A 23,218-nucleotide genomic window follows, 5' to 3' on the forward strand; every position below is an offset into this window, starting at 1 on the left:
ACTTTTCTTCCTTCCTTTAGACTTGAATAACATGGCTGCCACTGCCCAGGTTCTTGTTATTGGAGCAACTAACAGGCCTGACTCACTGGACCCTGCATTGAGGCGAGCTGGGAGATTCGATAGAGAAATTTGTTTAGGGATACCTGATGAAGCAGCAAGAGAAAAGTATGTGTGATAAAGCTTCTTTGTGTTTTTGTTTTTGTTTTTTTTTTTTTTTGTTTTTTTACAAACAAATTAAGGAAAAGTACTTTTATTATGCTTAGTTCTTTTTGTGCCTGCATGCACGTACATATCAGCACAAACTGAAAAGCACAGAAGAGATTTAAGTGTGCATCTAGTCTGTGACTTGGTAGCTGTACACATGGAGTGATTTCCTTTCTTACATGCAAATCTCATTTTAGCATTATATTATTGGGTTATGTATCTCCCTACGTAACTATTGAATTAGGGACATTAACTAAGTATAGCACTTCCTTTAGTCCTCTTGAGCACATTTTAAGAAGGCCTAGATCCTTCTGTTCTAGTTCTTGTGGAAATACAGCAATCCAGGCATTAAGCCAGGCTGCAATCATCCTGCTGTGTTACCAGCATTTTTTACTCAAAAAATCTGTGACCCTTAGATTAGATTTTAAAACATGTTTGTCTTTCATGTTTTTTTGCTACTGATTTCCACAACAGCAGAAAACTCATGAAGAGAACTATAAAAGAACATTTTGTTGTCAGGGGAAGGAAAGTAAAATTAAAGGATAAGTTACTCTAGCTCAAATAACCTTATTTCTGGGTTGAAAAAGCAAACCATTTTGCATGCAGCATTGAGATTGTCATTTGCTATTGTCAGCACTATTGCCATTCTTCCCTCTTTTCATCCCACCTCACTGCAGATTTATAGCTCTGTAATATCTGCGTTCCTCTCCTTGGTTGTGGGAAAGCATGCAAGTGGTTAGAGGTTGAAACTGATTCATGAGAATTCTGATTCTATGGTATTTCTAGTGCTTGTGTTAAAAATATGATATCCCTAGAGACAACACTATCTCAGAGGGTGTGAGTTGCGAATAGATAAGCTGTTGTGTGTGAGTAATAGAGATTGTGCACAAGTAGTTGCATTCTCACACTTTTTTGTTTTGCACAATTGTTTGTATTCATGTTCCTTGAGGTATACCCTTATAGGAACTACTTTTTTCCTCCTTTTCTCTTTTGTCTTGGGGTGTTTTTTGGGGAGAGATTTTGTTCCCTGCATTAAGGTAAAGGATCATTTAGAAACAAAGAAAAGGTATAAGGAAACACAGCACTTAGCTGTCAGTTACATGGAGCTGTTCTGTATTGATGGTGAAACTGCATGGGCTTGAGTAATTTTAGCTCTTGGCATAAGATTGAAGTAGCAACTTGACAGAAACTCCTTTTAGCTTGTTTTCCCAACTAACTAAGCCTTGTACAGTCAGATTGTGTCTTTTTTCAGTCACTAGCTTTTACCCACTGGATGATATTACCTGATCGATAGTGTTGGTTTTCACTTACACTCTGAAAGGAAATATAGGGCATTACTTCGTGGCTTTCAGCTTAGTTACTTTCTAGCTGTGTGTAAATTGTACACACTGTACTGCTTCAGTTCATGTGGGCTGAAAGAGACCTTAAATTGTTGCTAATTTTTTCATATGAAAATTTTTAAAAGTCCACTTTCATCTTTATTTTGCTGTTCTTTTTTTCCTTGTTGATCAGAATTCTTCAGACACTGTGTCGAAAACTTAAGCTTCCTGAGTCCTTTGACTTTCTTCATTTAGCACATCTGACTCCAGGTTATGTGGGTGCTGACCTGATGGCACTTTGTCGTGAGGCAGCTATGTGCACAGTGAACAGGGTCCTGATAAAATCTGAGAAGCAGCAAAGGAAATATGCACAGGCTGGAGAAAACACAGCTGAAGAAAGCGTGGGAATAGAAACAGAGAGCCTGGTGAGAGAGAACACCAAACAGCTTCCTTCTAAGGTATTTGTTCTTCTAAGTGTCTGTGTCTGTTGTCTTAATGCTGAGCTATTTTACAACTGTGAAAGCCTTTGCTCATAAATCCTTAAACATCTGTGGCCAGTGTAGTGTTAAATTTAGATTTAGGCACATCAGTTTGGAAGCCAGAAGCTTAGCTCATAACGATCTGTATAATGGGACTGAACTACAGGCTCTCAAAAACCAGACCTTCTATAAATCATGCTAATATTTAACAAAAGGTGGGGTTTTGTAATTTGTTGTTGTTGTTTGTGCTGTAGTGTTATACTGATTGTAAGAGAATTGTAAGAATCTCAAACTTGCACTGAGTTTTTACCAGGTCATTTGCCTTGTCCTCATTGAAACATCTGTCATGATGCCTGACCATCTTCCCTAATCTGGTAGACTTAGAGCTAGCCAAAGTCTAAAAGTATTTATGCCATTTACATTTTCCTTCCAGCTGTGTGATTGTGTGCATTAAATCCCACACAGTATGTAGTACCTACAGCAGGTTTGAGGAAGAGGCATTTAAAAACTCTGTGGAAGAGAAGTTGGATTAGTAAATGCAGCTTTAGCTGCAGAGAAGGGCCCTATTAGCCTGCAGTACAGCTGGAACTCTGTTGCTGGAAATAGTGCTTCCAGTGCTGGAAGTATTCTATGCCACAAGTGTTGTGGCATGTGTGACATGCTGGGGACAGTGAACCAGAATATCTTTATAGGTTTTTGGCCCTGTTGCTCAAAATTTTGAGTGTACTTCTTGCTGCATGCATTACATGCAGGATTCCTAAAGATTCATCTTGGAGAAGTTGAAGTGTTTTTAAGTCTACACTGCCATCAGATTCTGGTTTTAGAAGGACTGTCAAAGAAAATTGTTAATGTGATTAATAAAAAGCAGTGTAAAAACCTGCAGAGAGCCTTTGTGTGAAAGTAATAGGGCTGTACTGCATACCTCCCAGTGTTTCCTGGGGCCTGATGTAACTACAAGAAAAGGGGGAGGGACAGGTAGTGACTGCTTTTATCAACAGCACCATGATCAAAGGAATTATTGAGGATAAGGAAGTCTAATCATAACAGAGACATATTTTGATAGCTGGTGGGAGGTTGACATAGTCTAATACAGGGTATTGTCATTAAAACAGTAGTATTATATTTATCATAGAAAAATAAACATATAAAACCCTTTTAAAATAATTCGCACAATTCAATAAACAAATCTGTTGGTCTCAACTATTTCATAGTTTCTCTTAATGCTTCTGTTAGAAAGAAGAGAGAGATCTTAACAGAAAATACTGGGCTCTGTAAACACACATTGTGGTGAGTTTCACGGCTATCTTAGTTGCAACTAATACAGAGGGACAACTTTCCCATATTCTGCTGTGGAGAAAAACGTTGAAACTAAAGGGACTTCTGCAACTTTTATTCCTTTTGTCTTATAGTGAGAAGCCTAATTTTACTTGAGGTGCAGTATCACGTTGCTTTCATATGGCCTTTCTGTATTACAAGTATTCTTTAATGAGCTGTTTTCTCAGATAGCTTCCCCAATAAGCTATAATTGATTTTCACTAACTGTTACATACCTGTCTGCCCAGCCCTTGGCAGGCCGTGCTCTGCAGGATGGAAAATGTCAGAAAGCATTTTGCTGTATCTGTTTTCTATTTGCCCAAATTTTATCACAGTTTGGTTACAAAACTAGGTCTAATCAGCCTGAGGAAATGAACTGATGACTTGAAATCAAATTACATTAAATAAACACTTATGATCTAAGCCTGTATGTTAAGAGTTCTAAAGATTTATATGTAACGTGGTATTCCACAAATTGTCCAGTTTGGCAGAGTTGTGAGAGAAACAGCAGGAAAAAAAAATTGAGGACAAAATAGATGTATTAGTTCCATTTGTGTAGTATTTAAATCAAGATTGTTGTCTGTCAACTCAGTGCTTTAACTGAGATGAATTTACATAGAGCTTTCCTGGAGCATTTTTATTAATGTCAGTCTTTAATGCTATTTTTATGTTCTATGTTACATTATACTATATTATAGATGATACTTTGTTTTAAAATAATGAATATTACAGCTGGAGATAGTATTGCTCTAAAAAAGCCCTTGGAAAAGGTTTTAAACATCTTAACTTGTGCAATGTTTTCTCTGCATTTCTCTGTACCCTAAGGAAGAATTACAGAGCCTTTTAGATTTGCTGAAGAAGCCAGACCCCTTGCCTGAGGAACAGCTGCAGAAGCTGTGCATTGAGATGAATGATTTTATTGTTGCGCTGTCATCAGTGCAACCCTCTGCCAAGAGAGAAGGCTTTGTCACAATTCCTGATGTGACATGGGCAGATATTGGAGCCCTGGAGGATGTTCGGGAGGAGCTGACCATGGCAATATTGGTATGTGTTAATGTTACTTTTGAAGGGTTTTTTTTGCATTTCCCCCTATGCAGGAAATAAAACTATTTATGTTTGTTTGTTTGTATTTATTTAAGCTATAATGTGTTGCTCATGAGTTCTAGCATGCTGCAAACTAGAAATATTGCAACATCATCATTTAAAATAGACTTTTATAATTTGCTTTCCAATTTGTTACAAGTCTAGTGCATGTATTAAATACTTCATTTTTTGTATTCAAGATTTGATTTTTCATTATTACTGAGTGCTAAGTATTCCAGAAGTTTTCTACCAATAACCTTAGTTAGACAGTTGCTATGTGGGGGGAAAAAAACAACATTGACACATTAATAGCCTTGTTACTGGTCATAGCATAGAGTCATTGAGGCTGGAAAAGACTCTAGGATCATCTAGTCCAACTGTCAGTCCGTCCCCACTATGACTGCTAACCCGTGTCCCTCTGTGCCACATCTCCATGGCTCATCAACACCTCCAGGGACTTTACCACCTCCCTGGGCAGCCTGTGCCACTGCCTCACCACTCTTGTCTCTGAATGATGCTTCTCCCACTTTGGGGGATATTTATCAATGCAATATAATAAGATGCCAGTTGACTGACTGCGTATATTCATTTAACCTGTAAAGCATTAGAACAAAGTACTTGCTTACAAATGAACTTTCTTCCAGCTGTAACTGAAATGCTGGCTTTTTTGTCACAGATAACCATGATAACTTATTTCATAGGCACCTGTGCGGAACCCAGAGCAGTTTAAAGCTCTGGGCCTGACTACTCCAGCTGGTGTTCTGCTTGCAGGGCCTCCTGGGTGTGGCAAAACACTATTGGCTAAGGTAATATATTTTTCTGAACATGGTTAAAAATAATGGAGAGTCTTGGTGAAGTGGGTGTTTTTGTGAGAATGACTGAGTTTGGATGATACTGCCACAAGCATCATCCCCATTAAAGTAGAAGTATCACTGTCCCTTTAGAGAGAGAGCAACTTGCTAAATCCTCCAACCTCTGACACTCTTAACTGCATACAGTGATACTTCGTGCTGTTTTCAGTAGGTGACCACTAAGCTATGTTCCTTCTCCAGATTTTTGTAGTTTTGTGGACAGAACCAAGGAATACATGAAAAAATGATTTTCTCTGTATACATCTTTTTGATAGGCTGTGGCAAATGAATCTGGGCTGAACTTCATATCTGTGAAAGGTCCTGAACTGCTAAATATGGTATGCACTGGTCATTGTGCTTTTGTTAGGAGCAACAGAAGCTGTGTTGTTTACCCTCTGCTTAAAATGTTCAGTAGTGATGTCTTTCTCGTGAAAAGGAAGAAGTTATCTGGGTAGCTTAAATACTTTTTGGTTTAAATTACAGTTTAATGTGTTACTGGGCAGATGGAGCCTTCTTGAGTGAAAGAGAATTTCTAAATGACCAACTACGTGCATTAGTGCTGCTATGTAGATCAGGAAAAAGAACAAAAATTCGTATCAACAGTAAGAACAATTGGTAATTGGTAGCAGCAAGTCAGTAGTTTGCAAAACTTTCAGTTTTCAAGTTTGGAAATGTGTTTGGAGTGTCTTCATCTTGTTAACAGAAACTGAAACGTTGGAAAGCCATGGTTTTTAGTTGATCAGAGTAATTTCTACATGTTAACAGATAAAGGCACTGTAGTCTGATTATATTTTTTTTAGAGTTAAGAGTGTTGATCTGAAAGGAGATGGCTGCAGCACATATCTTCGAAGAATGACAGTTATGTACTTATCAGTAATTTGGAAGCTGAAGCCAAAATACTGAATTTGTTTATTCTTTCTCCAAGCTTTTTACTGTGTATTTCAAGTAATGCTATCAGCCAAGAAATATAAGTTAATGAAGAGTCCCATTCCCTTGTGGAGTGAAAAAGTGCTTGGCTGTGATTCAGAGACTGTGATGAGACATTAATTGTATCAAAACATGTATGTTTAGAAGAAGTTGTTCCCATTTGCATCTTGGCAAAACCGCTCATAATGACTCAAAGTGAGATTCTGGCTTATATCCAGTTCCCTGTCTCTCAGTCCTTGTCCTTGAGCAATTCTAATATGAACTTCAAATATTCATTGTGTTCTTACTCCCATTGTTTATAAACAGATAAAGAACAATGGGATCCTTAATGAAGATTGTACTTGTTATTTCTCATCATCAGAATGACAGCAAGTTAGATTAATTCCCTAGAAAGTAAGAATTCTCTAAAACTCTTAGAGTGCTGGGAACTGTCAAAAGTGAGCTAATGACAACAAGTTCCCATGTAAATCTAGTCCAGTGTTGTGTTTAAGACTGATTTTTCTTCCAAGCAATAATGTTATGGCTTACACTGTGTCACTGTGCTTTGTCACTCATTTTAGTATGTTGGTGAAAGCGAACGTGCTGTACGTCAGGTATTCCAGCGTGCCAGGAATTCAGCTCCTTGTGTGATATTTTTTGATGAAGTTGATGCTTTGTGCCCTCGGAGGTCTGACCGTGAAGTGAGTCTGAAAATATTTCCGTAAATAAACTCTCAGTTGTGCCTTTTGAGGCAATGTGCTAGCAATATTTTATAAGCATTTTATTTTAAATTGTATAAAGCTTGATACTTCTGTTAGCATCTATGTATTTAAAAAATAATAGCTAGAGAACGTGACTGTCTACCAACTTGAGAAAGCCCTAGGAAAAAGATGAAGGAGTGCAGTTTAATACCATAATTACTTTCTGGCCAAATTCTGATGTTTGTATGCAGCTGTAATGCAGTATTGAGTATATTTGAGACAGGAGCAGGTCTGGAATGCATTAGACTTCAAAGCTATTTCACTCATCAAATTTTGTCTTGATTTTTGTTTTGGAGTTATTACATATATCTAAAATTAACATGTGCTTTGGGGATGGGGAGGTGTTGTTTCTGTTGCAAACTGTTTGCATACTGAATGGAAAGGTGTTCTTTTTTTTATGCAGGGAAAATGTGTCTGGTTTAATGATGGTGTACTGGGTCATTGTGTTGATGGCTGAAAGAGAGATATGCTGGTTTCAATATAAAAGCTGAGTAGAATACTGTTCATATATTGCCATCAATGACTTTAACAGAAGTTAAAGTGCCAATCTGTAGGAGAGAGGAGGTTTGATCAGCTGTTTGAATTGAGTCATACCTTATCTTCCAAATTTGCATACTTTTTTCCTCTGAAAGATAGCCAAGCTGAAATGTTCAGACTTGACTCCTTGAAAGTCCCGAGCTAGTGGTTTCCACAGAGCTTTAAAAGAGGATGTTGAGTATTAGCTATCACAGTAGGCAGTGGTGATAGCCAAGGAGTGGAATAAGTATGCTCTGACCTTGCTATGTTTTCTTTCTGTAGCAGCAACAGGCAAAAACTGGTTGCGTAGACCACCTTGTCCTGCTCTTACAGCTGCTTTGAACAAGTAGAGGTGTTGTCTGAGCAGGGTGACTGCTGTCTTCTGCCAGCTGTAACTGAGATTCACAAGTGTTTGGTGTTTTTACTGTCTTCTTGAAGCCTGTATGCCTTTTCATCATCTATTTTACTTATCTGTAGGCAAATTTATATTTTTGTATGATTAAAATAGTAATACAGCGTTGCTCACAACCACAAAGCAGTTTTGCTGCATGTCTAAAACTGTTGTTCTCCAACTCCAGTGCTTTTTTTTTGTCTCCCCAACTCTAGGATGAAATTCAAATTAATCTATTGAATTTGGTTATAGGATCTTAGTACTATGAAGTTAATATTAAACTATGAGTCTCTCCTTTCCAGTGAGGACAGCTGCAGAAACTTTTTCTTTTTCAAAGCCCCAGTAATGAGAACTTCTGGATGTTTTTGTTCAGGTAGATGGGAGAATACTTAGTACAATTATCCAGGTGTATTTAAGTGAGTCCTTCCTTTTTAATGGGGAAGAAAAGCTTTGCCAAGGGTGATTTGTACAGCAAGCATAGGGATAACTTGTTTGTACCCCAAATTTGTGCTGAGGATATGAAGAAATTCAGAATGCATCTGTATGAAAGATGTTAAATAGAAGCTTTCTTATAGTATTTCTGTGTGGAGAATGAGTACATCTTTTGTTTCTTTTATTTTAAAATATTTATATTCTCACTGTTTTTGTTATCTGTTTTTGTTTGTTTGGGTTTTGTTTGTTTTGGCATATTTCTCCTTCTAAAGTCAGGAGCCAGTGTTCGAGTAGTGAACCAGTTACTCACAGAGATGGATGGGCTGGAGAATCGCCAGCAGGTTTTCATTATGGCTGCCACAAACAGGCCAGGTGAGGACCCAAAAACCATAAGCAAGAGAGACATAACAAATCAAACATTACTTCTGGAAATTACGTGTTATTATATATATGTGTGTGTGTGTGTCTGTTTGAATTTAGTAATTAGCTTTGTTCTGTACTTAAAATTACAATATGTCATCAAATTCAAATCTTTCCTGATCAGTATATTTGGTTTCCAGATTTCAATATAGAGAGAACATCATGATTTATCGTGATAGAAAGCTTTGAAATTCCTAAAAGGGAAGCATCATTCCTTTGTTTAAACAAATACGAAGTGCATCTAATTAGTGAATTAGACCAAAGAGTAAATACTAATGTCTGTGCTACATGGTTTTAATTTTTCAAGTTCTATAGAGAACTTGAGTCCCCGAGGTTGAGGAAAAGCCCAGTTCTGAACTAACAGCGTGACATGAATTTATTTATAAGATGGGAAGTGCAGATCTGTGTTGAACTGCCATATGGGCTTTGCTTTGTAAAACTCCATTACTGCAGCTTTTGAGTTAGTGGGAGTTATTTACGTCAATTCTTTGAATGCAGACCATGCATTTGTTTCCATAAAAAATGGATGAACACATCTTTAGCCTGGATTACTAACTTCACATTGTTGGACGTGTGGCAAGTGCTGTTATCTCAACATGTAAAATGGAAACAGTATTTTCCATCCCAGTACTGTTAAAGAGCTTTTTAATGGAAAATTTAAGTGCATGATGCTGTAATACAATCCCTATTGAGAGTTTTTGTTTTGATTATTACAATTCATCTGTTGTGTAAACTTCATAATCTCATCTTAATAGGCAACAAAAAAGTAGTGGAGCAATTTTTAACATATGCATTCATTCCACTTTTTGCCCTCTAAGCACAGGTGGCAGTATAGCTTGAGCAAAACTGTGCATCTTTCAAAAAGGGAGAAAGATCGCACTGTGATAGGACCAGGTAGCTGGAATCTCAGTGGAGTCACGCAGTTGTTTTTATTTTCTCTTGCAAAATAGGTTTGCTTAGTTGTTTGTTTTTTCTTTTGCTATAGCTGCCCAAAACATCTGTAGAGTTTACATACTTTGTTATATTAAAAATACAGTTTTCTGTATCTTTGGTGAGTGCTTCTGTGACTTTGGTCTTCACACTTTGGACTTCACACATAGGATATGGATTTTTAGAATCCCACAGAAGTAGAGCAAGTAATACCTTCATCATTTTTGTAGATGAGGAAATGGGGCGTCAAGGATCTAAGTCATTCAGAAGCATTATCCAAGCATTTGTGCTGAAACGTGGACAGGAATGACAGGAATTTAGGTCTTTCCCAGATTATACGTCCTGTTTGTGTTTCTTGTTATACCAGTAGTGCTTAGTGTTTACATCCTGATCTGCTGTTTGTAGAGGTTCTGTAGTGAAACCTGTGGTGCTGAAAGCTTGCTGGAGATTTCCATTACTTTTAAGCTTTAAATGTTTTTCTAAAAACTTTTGTGATAATTTTTGATTTCTTCTTCAGACATGATAAAATCTGTAGTACTTCCTGGGAAACAAGTTCTGTACTTTGAAGGTCTATTTTGTGTTTTTGTGGGAATCTTATATTACCATGCATAAAATTACTGAAATTAATGTGTAGTAGAAAAGCAAACAAAAAATAAAATTAAGTTCTATGTGAGTAATTATGATTGGCCATGTACTTGTGAATTAACTTATCACGGTGGCTTTCATGCAGATTTGCAAGGTTAATATAGGTAGAGTTTTTTTCTAGCAGAATAAAATGAAAAGCAGACTTTTTCCTTTTTATACGTTGTTGTGAAATTCCTCACTTGACTCTGCTAGGTCTGACAGGAAAAATGTTCTGCTGTATGTTCAAGGAGAGTTGTCCTTGTTTGTGACCAGATGAAACCAGTATTTACGAGACATATTTGGCCAGATGTAGCTTAGCTGTACTGGGTAATAATGTCTCCTCCTGGACAGAGATGAAACTATTTCAGTTATCTGTCTTGTTCAGACCTTCACATTGTGGCATAAACACTTTTGAAAGTCTGTTCAATTCCCTTCATATACTACTTTTCATTTCCTAAGGGTTAATTTCATTTCTGGATTATTTTGTCTTTTCCCCCCCACCTAAGATATAATTGACCCAGCTATCCTGCGTCCTGGTAGACTGGATAAAACACTCTATGTGGGATTGCCACCTCCTGAAGATCGACTTGCTATTTTAAAGACAATCACCAAGGTGAGTATTTGGAAATGAATTCTTACCTCGGACATTGGTGGAATGATTTAAAACAAATTAAACCTTACAAAAGAATTGCAGGATCCTGTCTCATGAAGCATTTTTAAATATTACACAAAGCCATGAAAATACACAATCTGCTGCTAAATTTGCTCTAAGGGATGATAAATCTTGAGCAACGCTAACCTGTTAATAGAAGCTGCTGCCTTTATAGTCACTATTTAAAGAGATTTAATTAAAAGATTCCTATCTATGTGAATAAAGGGCCTGTAAGTGTTTTGTAAGCATTTTGAGGGAGGGAGGAGGTTTCCTCACATTCAGTGATATGATTCAATAGCTCCAGCTGTATTTACTCAATACTTAATTGTGACACTTAATTCTCTTTAGGAGTAATGGGAAGCATGTGATGAGGAAGCTGTAGGTCCAAGTAAATGTTAAAATTCTAAAAATGGTTAAAATGTATAAAGATTTTAAAGATGTACAAATGTTAAAATAAAAAGACCTGTCTTCATGGGTCTTCCTTACTGTACTGGCACATTCCACCACTTGAGAAATTTGGATTTCTCTCAGTAAAGCAGTAATCAAAGACTTAGAAGAAGAGCTTAAAAAGCATTATGAATTATTCAGATATCTCCTACTTTTTCTAGTAGATCAGCATTGATTTTTTTAAGAGCAAGTGTTCTATCTGTTTTTCTTGAGCTGCAAAGGAGACCAGGTATTACTTACAGAGGAGATAAAGTGCTGATGTTATGAAAAATATGGAAAAATATTATAAAAAGATAACTCTCACACTTACATAAGCATAAAGTGATGGCATAGGCAATAGTTAATGCTGTAGGAGAATTCAGGAAGTTAGGACAAATTCAGGCATATCTTTTCATGCCAAAATAGTTGTTCAAAAATCAAACTGTTAGTAAGAATTCAAAGTCTTACTTCCCTACGTTTGCTCCATTACTTCGTTAAGAAAACAGAAGTATATATTTGCCATTAGCATTTTATTGTTTCTGAGTTTTATGGAAATTCCTCAGTAGAAACTTTTATACAATGTGATTCTTGCCTTTTAAAAAACAGAGCAATAACATGAGCGTTTAATCCACAAGTCATCTTTCAAACATATTGTAAGGAATTACTTTTTTTTATTTTGCAATTTATTTCAAAGGCCTTGAAACTTATTTAAAAATTGGGCTTATAAGATTGTTCTGACTTAAAATCCCTCCTTCTAGAAGAAGTGGGTGGTAGTGGTCGGTCTTTAGACTTTCTAGACAGAATGGAAGGATTCTCTGATTAGGATAGTGTATACTTGCTCTCTTTTTATTTTTTTGACATACAGGTATTAATTCTCACTATTTTTTGCTGGAGAATCTCTGGATGTTTGTAACCACTAGTTACAAATCAAGTTAGTGTACCACTAAATAGTGATTTTAGTAAAATGATGCAGCACATCTTGGTTCAAGACTGTGGGAGGAGAAGATGGTGTTAAACAATACTTATTTCTGTCACTCTCAAACTTATCACTTGCTCACACTCTCACAGCCACATGTAGACACCAAGATGCACGCATCCAAGTGGAAAGGCCAGGATCACAACATCAAAGATAAGGACTTTTGAGCATTTTGACCTCACTTCATCTCTTGGCTTCCTCTTGACTAGCAATGGCAAACTGTTAGAGAAAACTGTTTTCTAGATTCTCAGACTCTTAGTTCAGCTGCCATAAATCTTGGTGAGGTTGCTGCAAATTGTCCTTGTTCTCTTCTTCTGAATAACTTTGTGGACACAGCCTGCACAACACAAGAGAAGTGGTATATCTGATGTAGTAACCTTGTTGTTATTCTGTTATCAGAGCACAGATTTTCTATTGACAAGCAATCTCTGCTGTGACCTTATCTGATTATGGTCTTCCTTGTTATCATAAGCAACACATTGCACAGTGTTTACCAGCTTGATTCCTGTCTTTAGTTATCAATGCGTGTTATTTTTGGAATGCCAAACATTTCCGTACATACTTAATTCATATTAGTCGATGTTTTGGCTACAAATCTTTATAGTGAAGTAGATGTTAAGTCACTAATTGATTCTTTTTCTTGGTATTTAGTTAAATGACCATGAGGATAATTAGATGGCTATAGAACCTTTTCTAGGATTGTTCAGCCTGGAGAAGAGGAGGCTTTGGGGAGACCTTATAAGTTGCCTTTCAGTACTTTCTGAGGGCCTGCAGCAATGATGAGGAGGGACTCATTATAGGGAGTGTAGAGATAGGCCAAGGCTTAAAGGTTTTAAGGACAATTTAGGTTAGGTGAGAGAGAGAGAGAGAGAGAGAGAGAGATTCTTTACTCAGTGGTGAGGCGCTGGTACAGGATATCCAAAGAAGCTGTGGTGCCCCATCCCTGGAAGATTTCAAGGCCAGGTTGGATGGGGCCCAGCCCTGCCCATGGCTGGGAGTTGGGGCTGGGTGATCTTCCAACCCAAGACACTCCATGATTCTGTGGTTTTAAGATGCCAGCAGAAATGAGATTCATTCTGTGAGTGAATCTTCTTGCTTACTTCCATGCTTGTTCCATGATGAGAATGGTGCTGTTCTCACTTTACTATTACTGCATTTATAGAGTTGTTACAAAGTTAGGTAAAGAACAGTATTTCTAATGTTAAGAACAGGAAATATGTTATTCTCTTGAAAAATATATAGGAGATATTTTTCTGTCCCCAGGTTCCTGTAGATATTTTAAATTAATTGAAATGCATTATTCTCTGTCAGACTTCATCCCTGCACTCTGAGTAAGGAAACTTGAAAAATCTCTGTGCAGGAACACATGTTTAAGTGGGCACTCAGATAAAACAAAAAATGTTATCCAGATATGTGGGGATTCTGGGTGATGGTAGTCATGCCCCAAAATCCTAGAGGAATACTTGCACAGTAATGTTGAAGGAAAATCTGCTTACAAAGGCAGTGGGAGGAATAGGAAGGGGAGTTGTGAGAGCAATAGGGTATAAAGGAACAGCATAGATGGAGTTTGAAGCTTTGAGTTTTATTTCAGATAACTTGTACAAATCAGTCATTTTCAAATTGCATATTCATTATGGAAGAGAAGCATGTCTTCACATGCCTAAGTTCCCAGTGTACTGACATTCCTGTAAGCTCCACCAGCTTCTCTGGTGCACATAGTGCTGAGCTCATCTCTGAAGCAGGCAGATCATCCCACTCAGAAAATGCTCAATATATTCTACTCACAGTAATTGGCAAAATGTTTCTTGTTAGTAGAGGTGTCTCACTGCCTTGCAGTCTTGTACAACAGTTATTAAAGTATCCCATATGCAATTGTATAGAGCTTCCTCATGCCCATGTTAGGGTCTCTTCTCCTTTCAAGATGTTTCAGCATGAGGCTGTTCCCTTGTCTTCTCTTTTTCTTCCTTTCCAAGTTGGTGTTCTACCCAAGGTTCATTAGAAATTGCTCCCTTAGACTACCTAGCCCTCCCTCGTCGATTATTTAACTGTCAGTTCCCTTTTCAAGGCTTTAAATTTGCAAGTTGATATACACTTTATTTCTTTATCTTGAAGGCGTTTTAGGTATGTGGTACTTCAGTTCACCTGAACAAGTCAGAAAAGGAGTATTTGTGTATTCCTGCCAAATGAATTAAATTTCATGGCAGAACCAAATCAGTCCTATCAAAAAATGCCCTTTCACATCAAAATTCAGGTATTAGTTCATACTACAGACATCTAGAATATCTATACTGCCTTGATATTGCTTTACTGTTGTCTAAGAGTGATAAGATCCATGGGCTTACAACATTTGAAATGATTTTGTTGGCTGGTTGCAAATATAACATAATGCTAAATATTTTTTGTTGTTGGAGATGCAAAAATAAAAATAAGCCACTTCTGTGGTCTTTGTGGAGAAAGCAGCACTAAGATGCAAGTGTGGTGTCAGCAAGTCTACTTTCTGTATCAACTCAAAAAATCTAGAATGAAAAACTTCCAGGTCTGAAAGTGTATGTTTGTCTAGAACATAACAGGTATACAATAATTAAGTTTTAAAGGTGATGAGGCAAGACTAAATCTCCATGCCTATTGCTGAGCTATATGATTTCAACATCTAATAAAAGTGGAGGAAGTTCAGATAAACAGTGCTGTTGATGTAAGCATGTCTGTGTATGGACTGGTGTCAGTGTAACTACACTGTGACGAGCTGGCTGTCATTTTGACAATAGAAAATCTAATTACAATTAAAAGCATTTAATTATGAAATAATTTATGATGTTAAGGCTGATGATCCTTCCTGTCAGTTTGACATAAAAACAATGCTGGTATTTGTGAATATCTCGGAGAGCTTCTCAGACTCCTATATCCCTATTTGGTAAAACTAATCACTTAGGAGATAGCATGTGTAAAAAAAAAAAAAAAAAAAAAAAAAGTGTGTGTGTGTATATATATGTATAATAACAATCAAAACCAAAACTTACATTTTTATCTTTCATTATCACAACTTATTTAGGATGGCACCCGGCCTCCATTAGGTACAGACGTAAACCTTGAAGAAATTGCTTACAGTCAACAATGTGATTGTTATACGTGAGTATTTCCTTTTTTTAACTTTAATTTTAGTATGCAGTGATGCACAATAATTTGTGCTGTTTTTCATACATTCATTTGTTCATGTTTCCAAGGACTGGGTGGGAGTCTATGGATACTAAAATCTTTGTCATCTGGAATAGCTTTCTTCATCTTGTAAATACGGATCAGGAGAGACTACTTTTTCATCTTAACATTGCTTGGCCTTATATTTTTGCATCATCTGAGGATAAAAGAGCACTGTTTAAAGTTGTTGATCCATATACAGTGATGATGAAAGCAAATAGGTTAAACAACCAGAACTAACTTGTTCTCTCACACAACTGAAAGCAATGTGTTTGACACAGTAATAGCGAGGGCCTATTCCAACCTGTGCTTTATGAATACTGATGGATGTTTTTTAGGAAATCTCGATAGCCATCTCTGTTAGAGTAATTTGCAAAGTCAGTGTTTCACAGAACTCCAGAAAGTTTGAATCTGTTAGATATTTTAATATTTGTGTTAATAGTTGATAATTTTCTGGAGATAATGACATGTTGCATGTTACAATATTGCTTTTGAGTCTAGAAGTGGAGGCTACCACCAGTAATCGTTTATAGTTTGTCTGTGTTTTAGATCTAGGAAAGAGGAGCTTGTGTTCTCTCCCCAGCCTGGGGCAGAGGGGTGGGGAGTGTTTAAATACAGGAATAGTCCTGCCATCACCAAAGGAGCATGGGGTGTTAATTGCAAGCATTTTATTTCAGCAGCTTGCACTAGTCTGAAGGCTTGTGAAAAGTTTAACAGCTGGAAACTGGGAACAAACATTTCACAAGTCTGTTCTGACCGCATTTTGTAGATGATGTTATTTTAAGAGCATGTTAATATATCTGGAGATCCAGCTTTGGGCAATCGACTCTGTGTTGTAATTTTGGCTGATTTCATTTGAATCTTTCATAAGACCAATTAAAAAAAAAAAAAAGGATCATGTTCCCACTGATCAATTCCTGGATATTTTTGATGATGCTGGATGGATTTTGCCTCTTCCCTTGATTCTCATTCTTTTGATCTAAATCCAAGGCTGAAAGCTGGAGGATTTCATTCCACAATAGAGCTTGCAGCACTGGATAGTCCTTGAACCTCTTCTCAGTGTTTGTACAGTGACCCTTCTCTGTCATATTTTGCTTTCCTTCTTCTGAAGGTACCCCATAGTTTTTCTGTCTCTTTCTGTTGGGTAGAGGGAAGAATGCAACAATGTACAAGAGAGAAAAAGGAAATGTAGCCCACTGACAGTATTCTAATTGTTGATCCATTTAGCTCTGCAACTAAATGGCTTTCAATTTCTAAGTCTGCAAGGTATTCTAGGTCTTAAAGTGAAACTTAGTGAGTATATTTTTAATGTAATAATTTATGTGGTAGGTATTTAAGAAACTTTTGCAAATTCCCTTGCCCTTTTGCCCATCTCCTCTAAACTCATTCTGAAATAACCCGTTCTGGTTTTGTATATAGAGGTGCAGACCTTTCTGCTTTAGTGCGTGAGGCTTCAATTTGTGCGCTGAGACAGGAAATGGCCCTGCCGAATACTGAAAGCAAGAAAGGTAAGAAAGCTTTCCAAAAACTCTAACTGAACAGTGATAAATGGAATGTGAAGTGTTTAATACAAGCACAGATGTGTTTGCTGTCATAAATGGTTGATAACTACAGCTCCAAACAAAAATCAAGTCAGATTTGTTTTCAGAAAATGTATGAAGTAGTTATAGTGGCCAGGAACAGGGAAAAAACCATTATCCTGGAGCTCACTTGTTCTTCTGAACTTAATCAGAAGTCAGCATTAAATGGCAGTGTAAGCAGATGATTTACATGCCTGACTGAATACATCTTTGTCCAATTTTCACATAATTATCAAAGACTAATTATACTGATCTATTTGCAGATTTGAGTGCAGCAGTAGTTCTGAGCCTGCCTTTGGCACGCAATTGTATTGTGTAATTAAGTGCAAGCATTCAGTAGTAACGGCACTAGGAAAAGCTGAGTGTTTTTGATTTTAGGTGTTGAGCTTATCCTTGGCTTGTGCCAGGACTTTAACAGGGAGTTAAAATTGTTTCATGTGCAATTTCTGCCTTTTCCATATCTCTCTGCAATTCTGCTTCACTTTTCTTTCCTTTCTTCAGTGCATTCAGATAAGAAAATATAATTGCAAACTGTTCTTTGTGTGCATCTATTTTTTTCTTCCAGTAATATCTTCTGTTATTTTACTTAAGTCAAAATGATAATGCTAAGGTGTCAGACAGCCTTGAAAAATATACTGAGCTTTCATTATGCTTCTGATTTGTGAGAGTCACACTGGCATTTTAATGGTTTTGAATCATTCTTTTTGATCCTATTCCCTTGCTGTAAGGGGAAGTGAGCAATTCAATTTAGAGGGGGAAAAAGAAGAGACTACAAAAACTCACATTGTTGTATGAAGGTATTACTCATTTGCTTGCTCTTGATGGAAATCTTTGAACTTATCCTGTTTGGTTTTATAACTACTCCAGACAGAGCACATTTGATTCAAAGATGTTATTCACTTCAGTCCAGACTTTAAGCCTGAGGTTGCAGCCTGACCCCTGATTGCATTAACAGGTAGCAGCGAGGAAGTCCATCAAACAGGCACAGATTGATCCACATGTATAGCAGCTGTTTGTGTGGGATTTGGACTTCCAGGATGTCACCCTTAGCTAGTACGGAAGGCTGTAAGGTAGACTTTGATTTGAAGCCTTGTTCATTTACGTCTTCAGAAAGGCAGTGTGCATACAGAGTCTGGGAGTATCTTACTACAGAACACACATGAGGCTTGGAATCATCCATAAAGCTGATCTTGTTAAGTAAAGAGTGTATGGAATTCTAAGAACTCTTGTTCTTAGCTGCTAAAAACAAAGGTGATTTACTAACTGAGATAAAGCTTTGCATTTCTGCTGTTGAATCTGAAAAGCAGAGCTGGTCCTTGCTTGATACTTTGAATTCAAAAATATCATAGGAAGCAGTTATCCTTTACTCATCTAGATAAACAAGAAAAATCTTATTTGTTTAAATATGTAACTCAAGTTTCAAATATAATGCTTAAAAAGAAACATTCGTATATTTTGTGATTTGAATGCAACATGGAAAGAGAAACTGCTAAAAGACAAGTAACCACACATAACTTAATTTCCCAGGCTAAATGGTTTTGCAGTCAAAAAAAGCAAGGCAAGCTATATGAATGCAAGCAGCAAAGGTACAGGTTACTAACACTAGCTTGATATTAACAAGCACTGTGCCTGCTCTTACCACACAAGAAATGCAAAGCCCCCAACTTACTCTTGCTGAGAGGTAAACTAGCAGTACATAAGAATATGCTTGTCACGGCTAATACACTTAGATTTGTATCACAAACTATTTCACCATAACTTTTTCTGATAGTGATGTCCTTATTGTCTTCCTCATTGACTGCAGCTGTTTTCTTTTTATTCTCCCTTTAAATATAGTCTCAGCTAGTTTAATAATTCAAGTAAACAGACTTAAAAACAGAAGTGAAAGCAAAAAATTCTCAGTGCTGTCTTTTTATATTTAATGGAGTTTTGATGACTTGCTATTGAAGCCATGTGACTTCTGTGAAGTTGAGCTTTTTCCTCACTAACTGTAGGTGTTGTCTTGGGGAAATAGGATACTTACATTCAGATGTTAAGTTTACACCTTTTATTTCTTACTAGTATAACTTCATATTGTAGAGGGAATCCTGAATAAAAGCTTCAGAGAACCAAGATGAGAAGCAGCTAAGTTGTATGTTTAATTTGCTCAACTTTATCTGCATCTTGAACAAGTTCTCATATTTAGGCATCTCCACCTGCTATGCAGCAAAACATTCTTCTGAACTCTGACATCAAATATATTGAAAAGTTTAAAGTTTTGTAACATCTGCACGTCCTATCACATGACAGACATATCTGCAAAGGCACTGGCAGTACATATCCCTGGAAGCAAAAGGTTTCTTAATGAAATGCATGAAAAATGCACCAAATTAACTCTAAGCATACTTTTGTTTACCTCTCCCTTTGATAACTGTGCATGTTAGCACTGTACTGAATCTGTGGTAGTGGCATCTGGGCTAAAGAAAGCTTGCTTTCTGAGAACAGAGGAAACCATGATTTATTTGAGGTATGCTTACCTGCTAACAGACCAAAAAAACCAAACCACAAACCTGTTCCAGAAGTATGGTTAGGAAAAAATTACTCCAAGCAGCTGCTTTAGGGTCAGAAAGGGGATTTATATACACATTAAAAGAAACAGCAACTGAAAAAGTAAAGACAGCTTTCAGTTCTGGTTGAGGTCAAACAAAATGACATGAATTGAATTATTTAGGAATTGAGAATCTTGTTGTAGAATCTGGATAACAATCTAGGTATTTAAGTAAACATATATAAATATATAAATTAATATTTAATTAAGTTTCTAGGTGTTTAAGTAGCATTCCATAGGGAAGCTTGATGTTGAACACATCTAGATAGTAAAGTCCAGAAATAAAAGTAGCAGGATTAGCACATGGAATTAGGTTTCATGAATACTGCATTATAATACAAGCAAAAACAAAATCACTTGATTGTCACTTACCTGCAGTTTCCTTGTATAATATATTTTGTTTCTTTTTTTTAAAGGAGAAATCAAGATTTCCCATAAACACTTTGAAGAAGCTTTTAGAAAAGTGAAATCTTCAGTATCAAAAAAGGTAAGAACAGCTTCAGGTGTGTGAGGCTGACCAGCCCTCTGAAAAGGATTCTCTTTCTTTGTTAGAGACTGGTAGAAGTACTTAAAGTTGCAAAATATTTGCATGTATTTCACCAACTACTGACGCTACCTGTTTCTGCATTAAATAACCAAGATTTTCATTTCTGAACTTCTGAAAAACGTCTCCCTCTTCATCAGCAGATAGATGATGGTTTGTGGTAAATGGATTACCACACTGCCAAGGTTAGCATTTAGTGTAGTACCTTGAACTTTTAATTGATGTTTCCAGACTAGTTATTCACCTGACCCTCACCTCTTAAATGAATATTCCACAGGCACAAAAGTCAAGGCATTACCCTTTGCCCCCACTATTTCTCCCCCTAATGGATATGCCATCAGGTGCTCAGCCATCTCTGTTAAGGTGTAAGATACATCATTTTGAGATAAAGTTTTCTTTATGTCCTATCATCTTTGTTTTTAATCGCTTGCATTTGTCAAGGAAGTTCATTTTAAAGGTTATCTTATGACTAGTTATTTTGAAATGAAAGTTGCTCAATTATCTTAATTACTATAATTGAGAAGATTATATAGAAATTGCTTGTTAATAGCTCTCCCTGTACAGCCAAGAGCATTTATCAAAATAAATATTTTGAACTATCTCCCATTTCCATATACTATTTCTTACCTGCTAGATATATTGAATCAAGCAAATTCTACATGTTCTCCTGTCAATACTGGGAAACAGCTGAATCTGACTGATTCATTTGAGTCTCTTCTCTCCTACATACATCTCAGTTGACTTACTGTGTATTTGATTGATCAGAGGCTAACCACAAGTTATTTTTGAAGCCAGATACCTACTGCATGCTGCTAATTTTAGTAAGATTTAACATTTTTAAAGTACTCACTTCCTCAAGATGATCATTTTGAGTGACTAGTGGAAAGATAAAGGAACAGTTACTATTAACCAAGATCAGTAAAAGATATTCTTATCTGCTTATTTTTGGCAGAAGTAGGTGGGAGTGACAATTTGGGAGCTTCCCTGGCAAAAAGAGCACTAGTGTTCTTGTGATGTTCTGAGCCTAGCATGGCAATGTGAATTATGTGAACTCTGCCAAAGCCCTCTGTTAACTATGTACCACTAACTGCTGCTGAAAGCCTCATTTACAAGGGCAGTAGGATCTTGTTTGCCCTTAGTTAGCTTTCTTTCTGGTAAATATTTTAAAAGTAGAGCTAGTGTCTCATATAGCTGGTAAGTTCTTTATTTTGACAAGAGAGAAGAGTAGCTCTTAAGTGCTGCATATATTTTTCCCATTGTCTAGAGTCTTTTTTCTTCTTGTCTTTGCACTTACAGGATCAAATAATGTATGAAGAACTGCGTCAATCACTGTGCAGGTGATACATTCTCTCCTAGGAAAGACTTACTCTGCAGAGAATTTTATAACCCTGTGCCAGATTTCAAGATACAGGTTGGAAAGAAGCTGTACCCCATCTCTCTGAACTTGTTGTCATGCACCTGAAAAAAAGGTTATTGTAATCTACTGTTGTAAACAGTCCTTAAACTATTTGTAGAATAGAAGATGCAATATACATTTTCTACTCATCACATTTACAGTTTAAAAATAAATGCTTTTAGTGCTAAAGATCTGAGTCCATTCTGCATTAATGTTTGGTGTCCTTAATCAGAAATCCCTCAGAAGCAGACAGGCTTCTTCCACATTTCTACTATTCAGAGGTATCTTCAAATATTAAAACACTTATGTTTTCAAGAACAAGGATTCTGGAGGAATTACATGGAGAAGAGAGTTGTGAAAGGAGACTGGAGATATAGTGCAGTGTGTAACTCTATTAATCATGCTGTTTGGAAATAGTGATACACTGATTGTGCCAGCACAGCTACTCAGAGTTTGACAATCTTTTTCCACCTTATGAAAATGAGCTATCTAGAGATAGCTTAAAAGTTACCCTGGAAATCTTGGAAGTCTCAGAAATGCTGTGATGTTATGATTAAACTATTTAAGAAGTACTTCAAATTAAGTGTTAACAACTGTTAGAATTGTTAAAAAACTCTGAAAATTCTTACCAACTTGAATTTCTTAATTCAGCATTCTGATATCCTCTATAAAATATTACTGTTGTAAGAAACAGCCAAGGAAGAAACTCAAACTACATTTTTTACTTTAAGTGATTATTAATTCACAACTGAGAAACAGCCTTAATCAGCAGAAACACACTTGAAAGATCTCATTCTTTTACACGATGTAAAAGAACTCATTTTGCTCCATTTCATTCTTCCAGCTACCTTAAAGTGCTGCTGGAAATCCAGTTTGATGGCATTTTTCAGTATGTTCTTGATCAGATACTTTCATTTGTTCTCATAGCTGGGTTTTAATACAAAGTTGTATCTTTTGTAACAAGAAAATTTCATCTTGGAAAGATGGCTATAACATTCAGCATCAGTAGACTGGAAGTATCTAAGTTAAAACACTGAAGTGTTACTGTTACTGGCAGGGCAACTAATTTCTGACACCTACTTGCCTTCTGATTTTTACTGCTGTCATCAATCTACAAAGTTCCTTAAGGAGGCAACGAAAGTACCCCAGTTGCTACCTATAATCAGTCTTACTCTTCCTAAAACAGTCCAACTATCAGTCAAGCATCAAAAAAGGAAGTGTTTCTACTAGCAAACTTCACAGAAAGTGTACAATGAAATCTGTGTTTAAAGAGCATGTGCTGAATCAAACAGCAATTCTGAAGCTGCAAGCAGTTCTGCTTTCAAGAATGAAAATTCTAGCCATCATATTTTTTTTTTAAACTCACTGGTAACATGTATCAATTTCTAACAAGAAATAAACTACATAAAATTTAGAAGAAAAATCTGTGATGCAACTTCAGTGATACAATTCAGAAATACCTGGTGTCCTTTCCTGGAAAAAGGTGTGGCAAACAAGCCACTCTTTCACAACTGAAAATAACCATGTGGATGTTTTCCTTCATATATCCATAAAAGAAAATACTGCTATCAGACTTAAGTATAGCTATAGTTAACAAGCTTACAAAGGAGTCAAATCCTGAAGCCCTGGCATATA

The 23,218-nt window shown here is 36.6% G+C and overlaps 1 protein-coding gene across 3 annotated transcripts in view; it reads left to right on the forward strand.

Moving 5' to 3' along the window:
* The window catches only part of NVL (nuclear VCP like), a 31,065-nt gene extending 8,544 nt beyond the window's left edge, over window positions 1–22,521 (forward strand). For 2 of the 3 annotated variants that reach the window (XM_031596344.2, XM_090134996.1), the window contains exons 12-23: window positions 21–165; window positions 1,717–1,981; window positions 4,142–4,360; window positions 5,101–5,205; window positions 5,526–5,588; window positions 6,738–6,857; window positions 8,529–8,628; window positions 10,737–10,843; window positions 15,334–15,410; window positions 16,896–16,984; window positions 20,060–20,130; window positions 21,484–22,521. In XM_031596344.2, the coding sequence (XP_031452204.2) occupies window positions 21–165; window positions 1,717–1,981; window positions 4,142–4,360; window positions 5,101–5,205; window positions 5,526–5,588; window positions 6,738–6,857; window positions 8,529–8,628; window positions 10,737–10,843; window positions 15,334–15,410; window positions 16,896–16,984; window positions 20,060–20,130; window positions 21,484–21,528 (1,406 nt within the window). In that variant the 3' untranslated portion in view covers window positions 21,529–22,521. The remainder of the gene's footprint in view (window positions 1–20; window positions 166–1,716; window positions 1,982–4,141; window positions 4,361–5,100; window positions 5,206–5,525; window positions 5,589–6,737; window positions 6,858–8,528; window positions 8,629–10,736; window positions 10,844–15,333; window positions 15,411–16,895; window positions 16,985–20,059; window positions 20,131–21,483) is intronic. The other variant, XM_090134997.1, reaches the window with a different exon arrangement.
* Window positions 22,522–23,218: the final 697 nt, after the last annotated feature.

Source organism: Phasianus colchicus, chromosome 2 (assembly GCF_987193195.1).
Source record: "Phasianus colchicus chromosome 2, bPhaCol1.hap1.1, whole genome shotgun sequence".
Taxonomy (NCBI): domain Eukaryota; kingdom Metazoa; phylum Chordata; class Aves; order Galliformes; family Phasianidae; genus Phasianus; species Phasianus colchicus.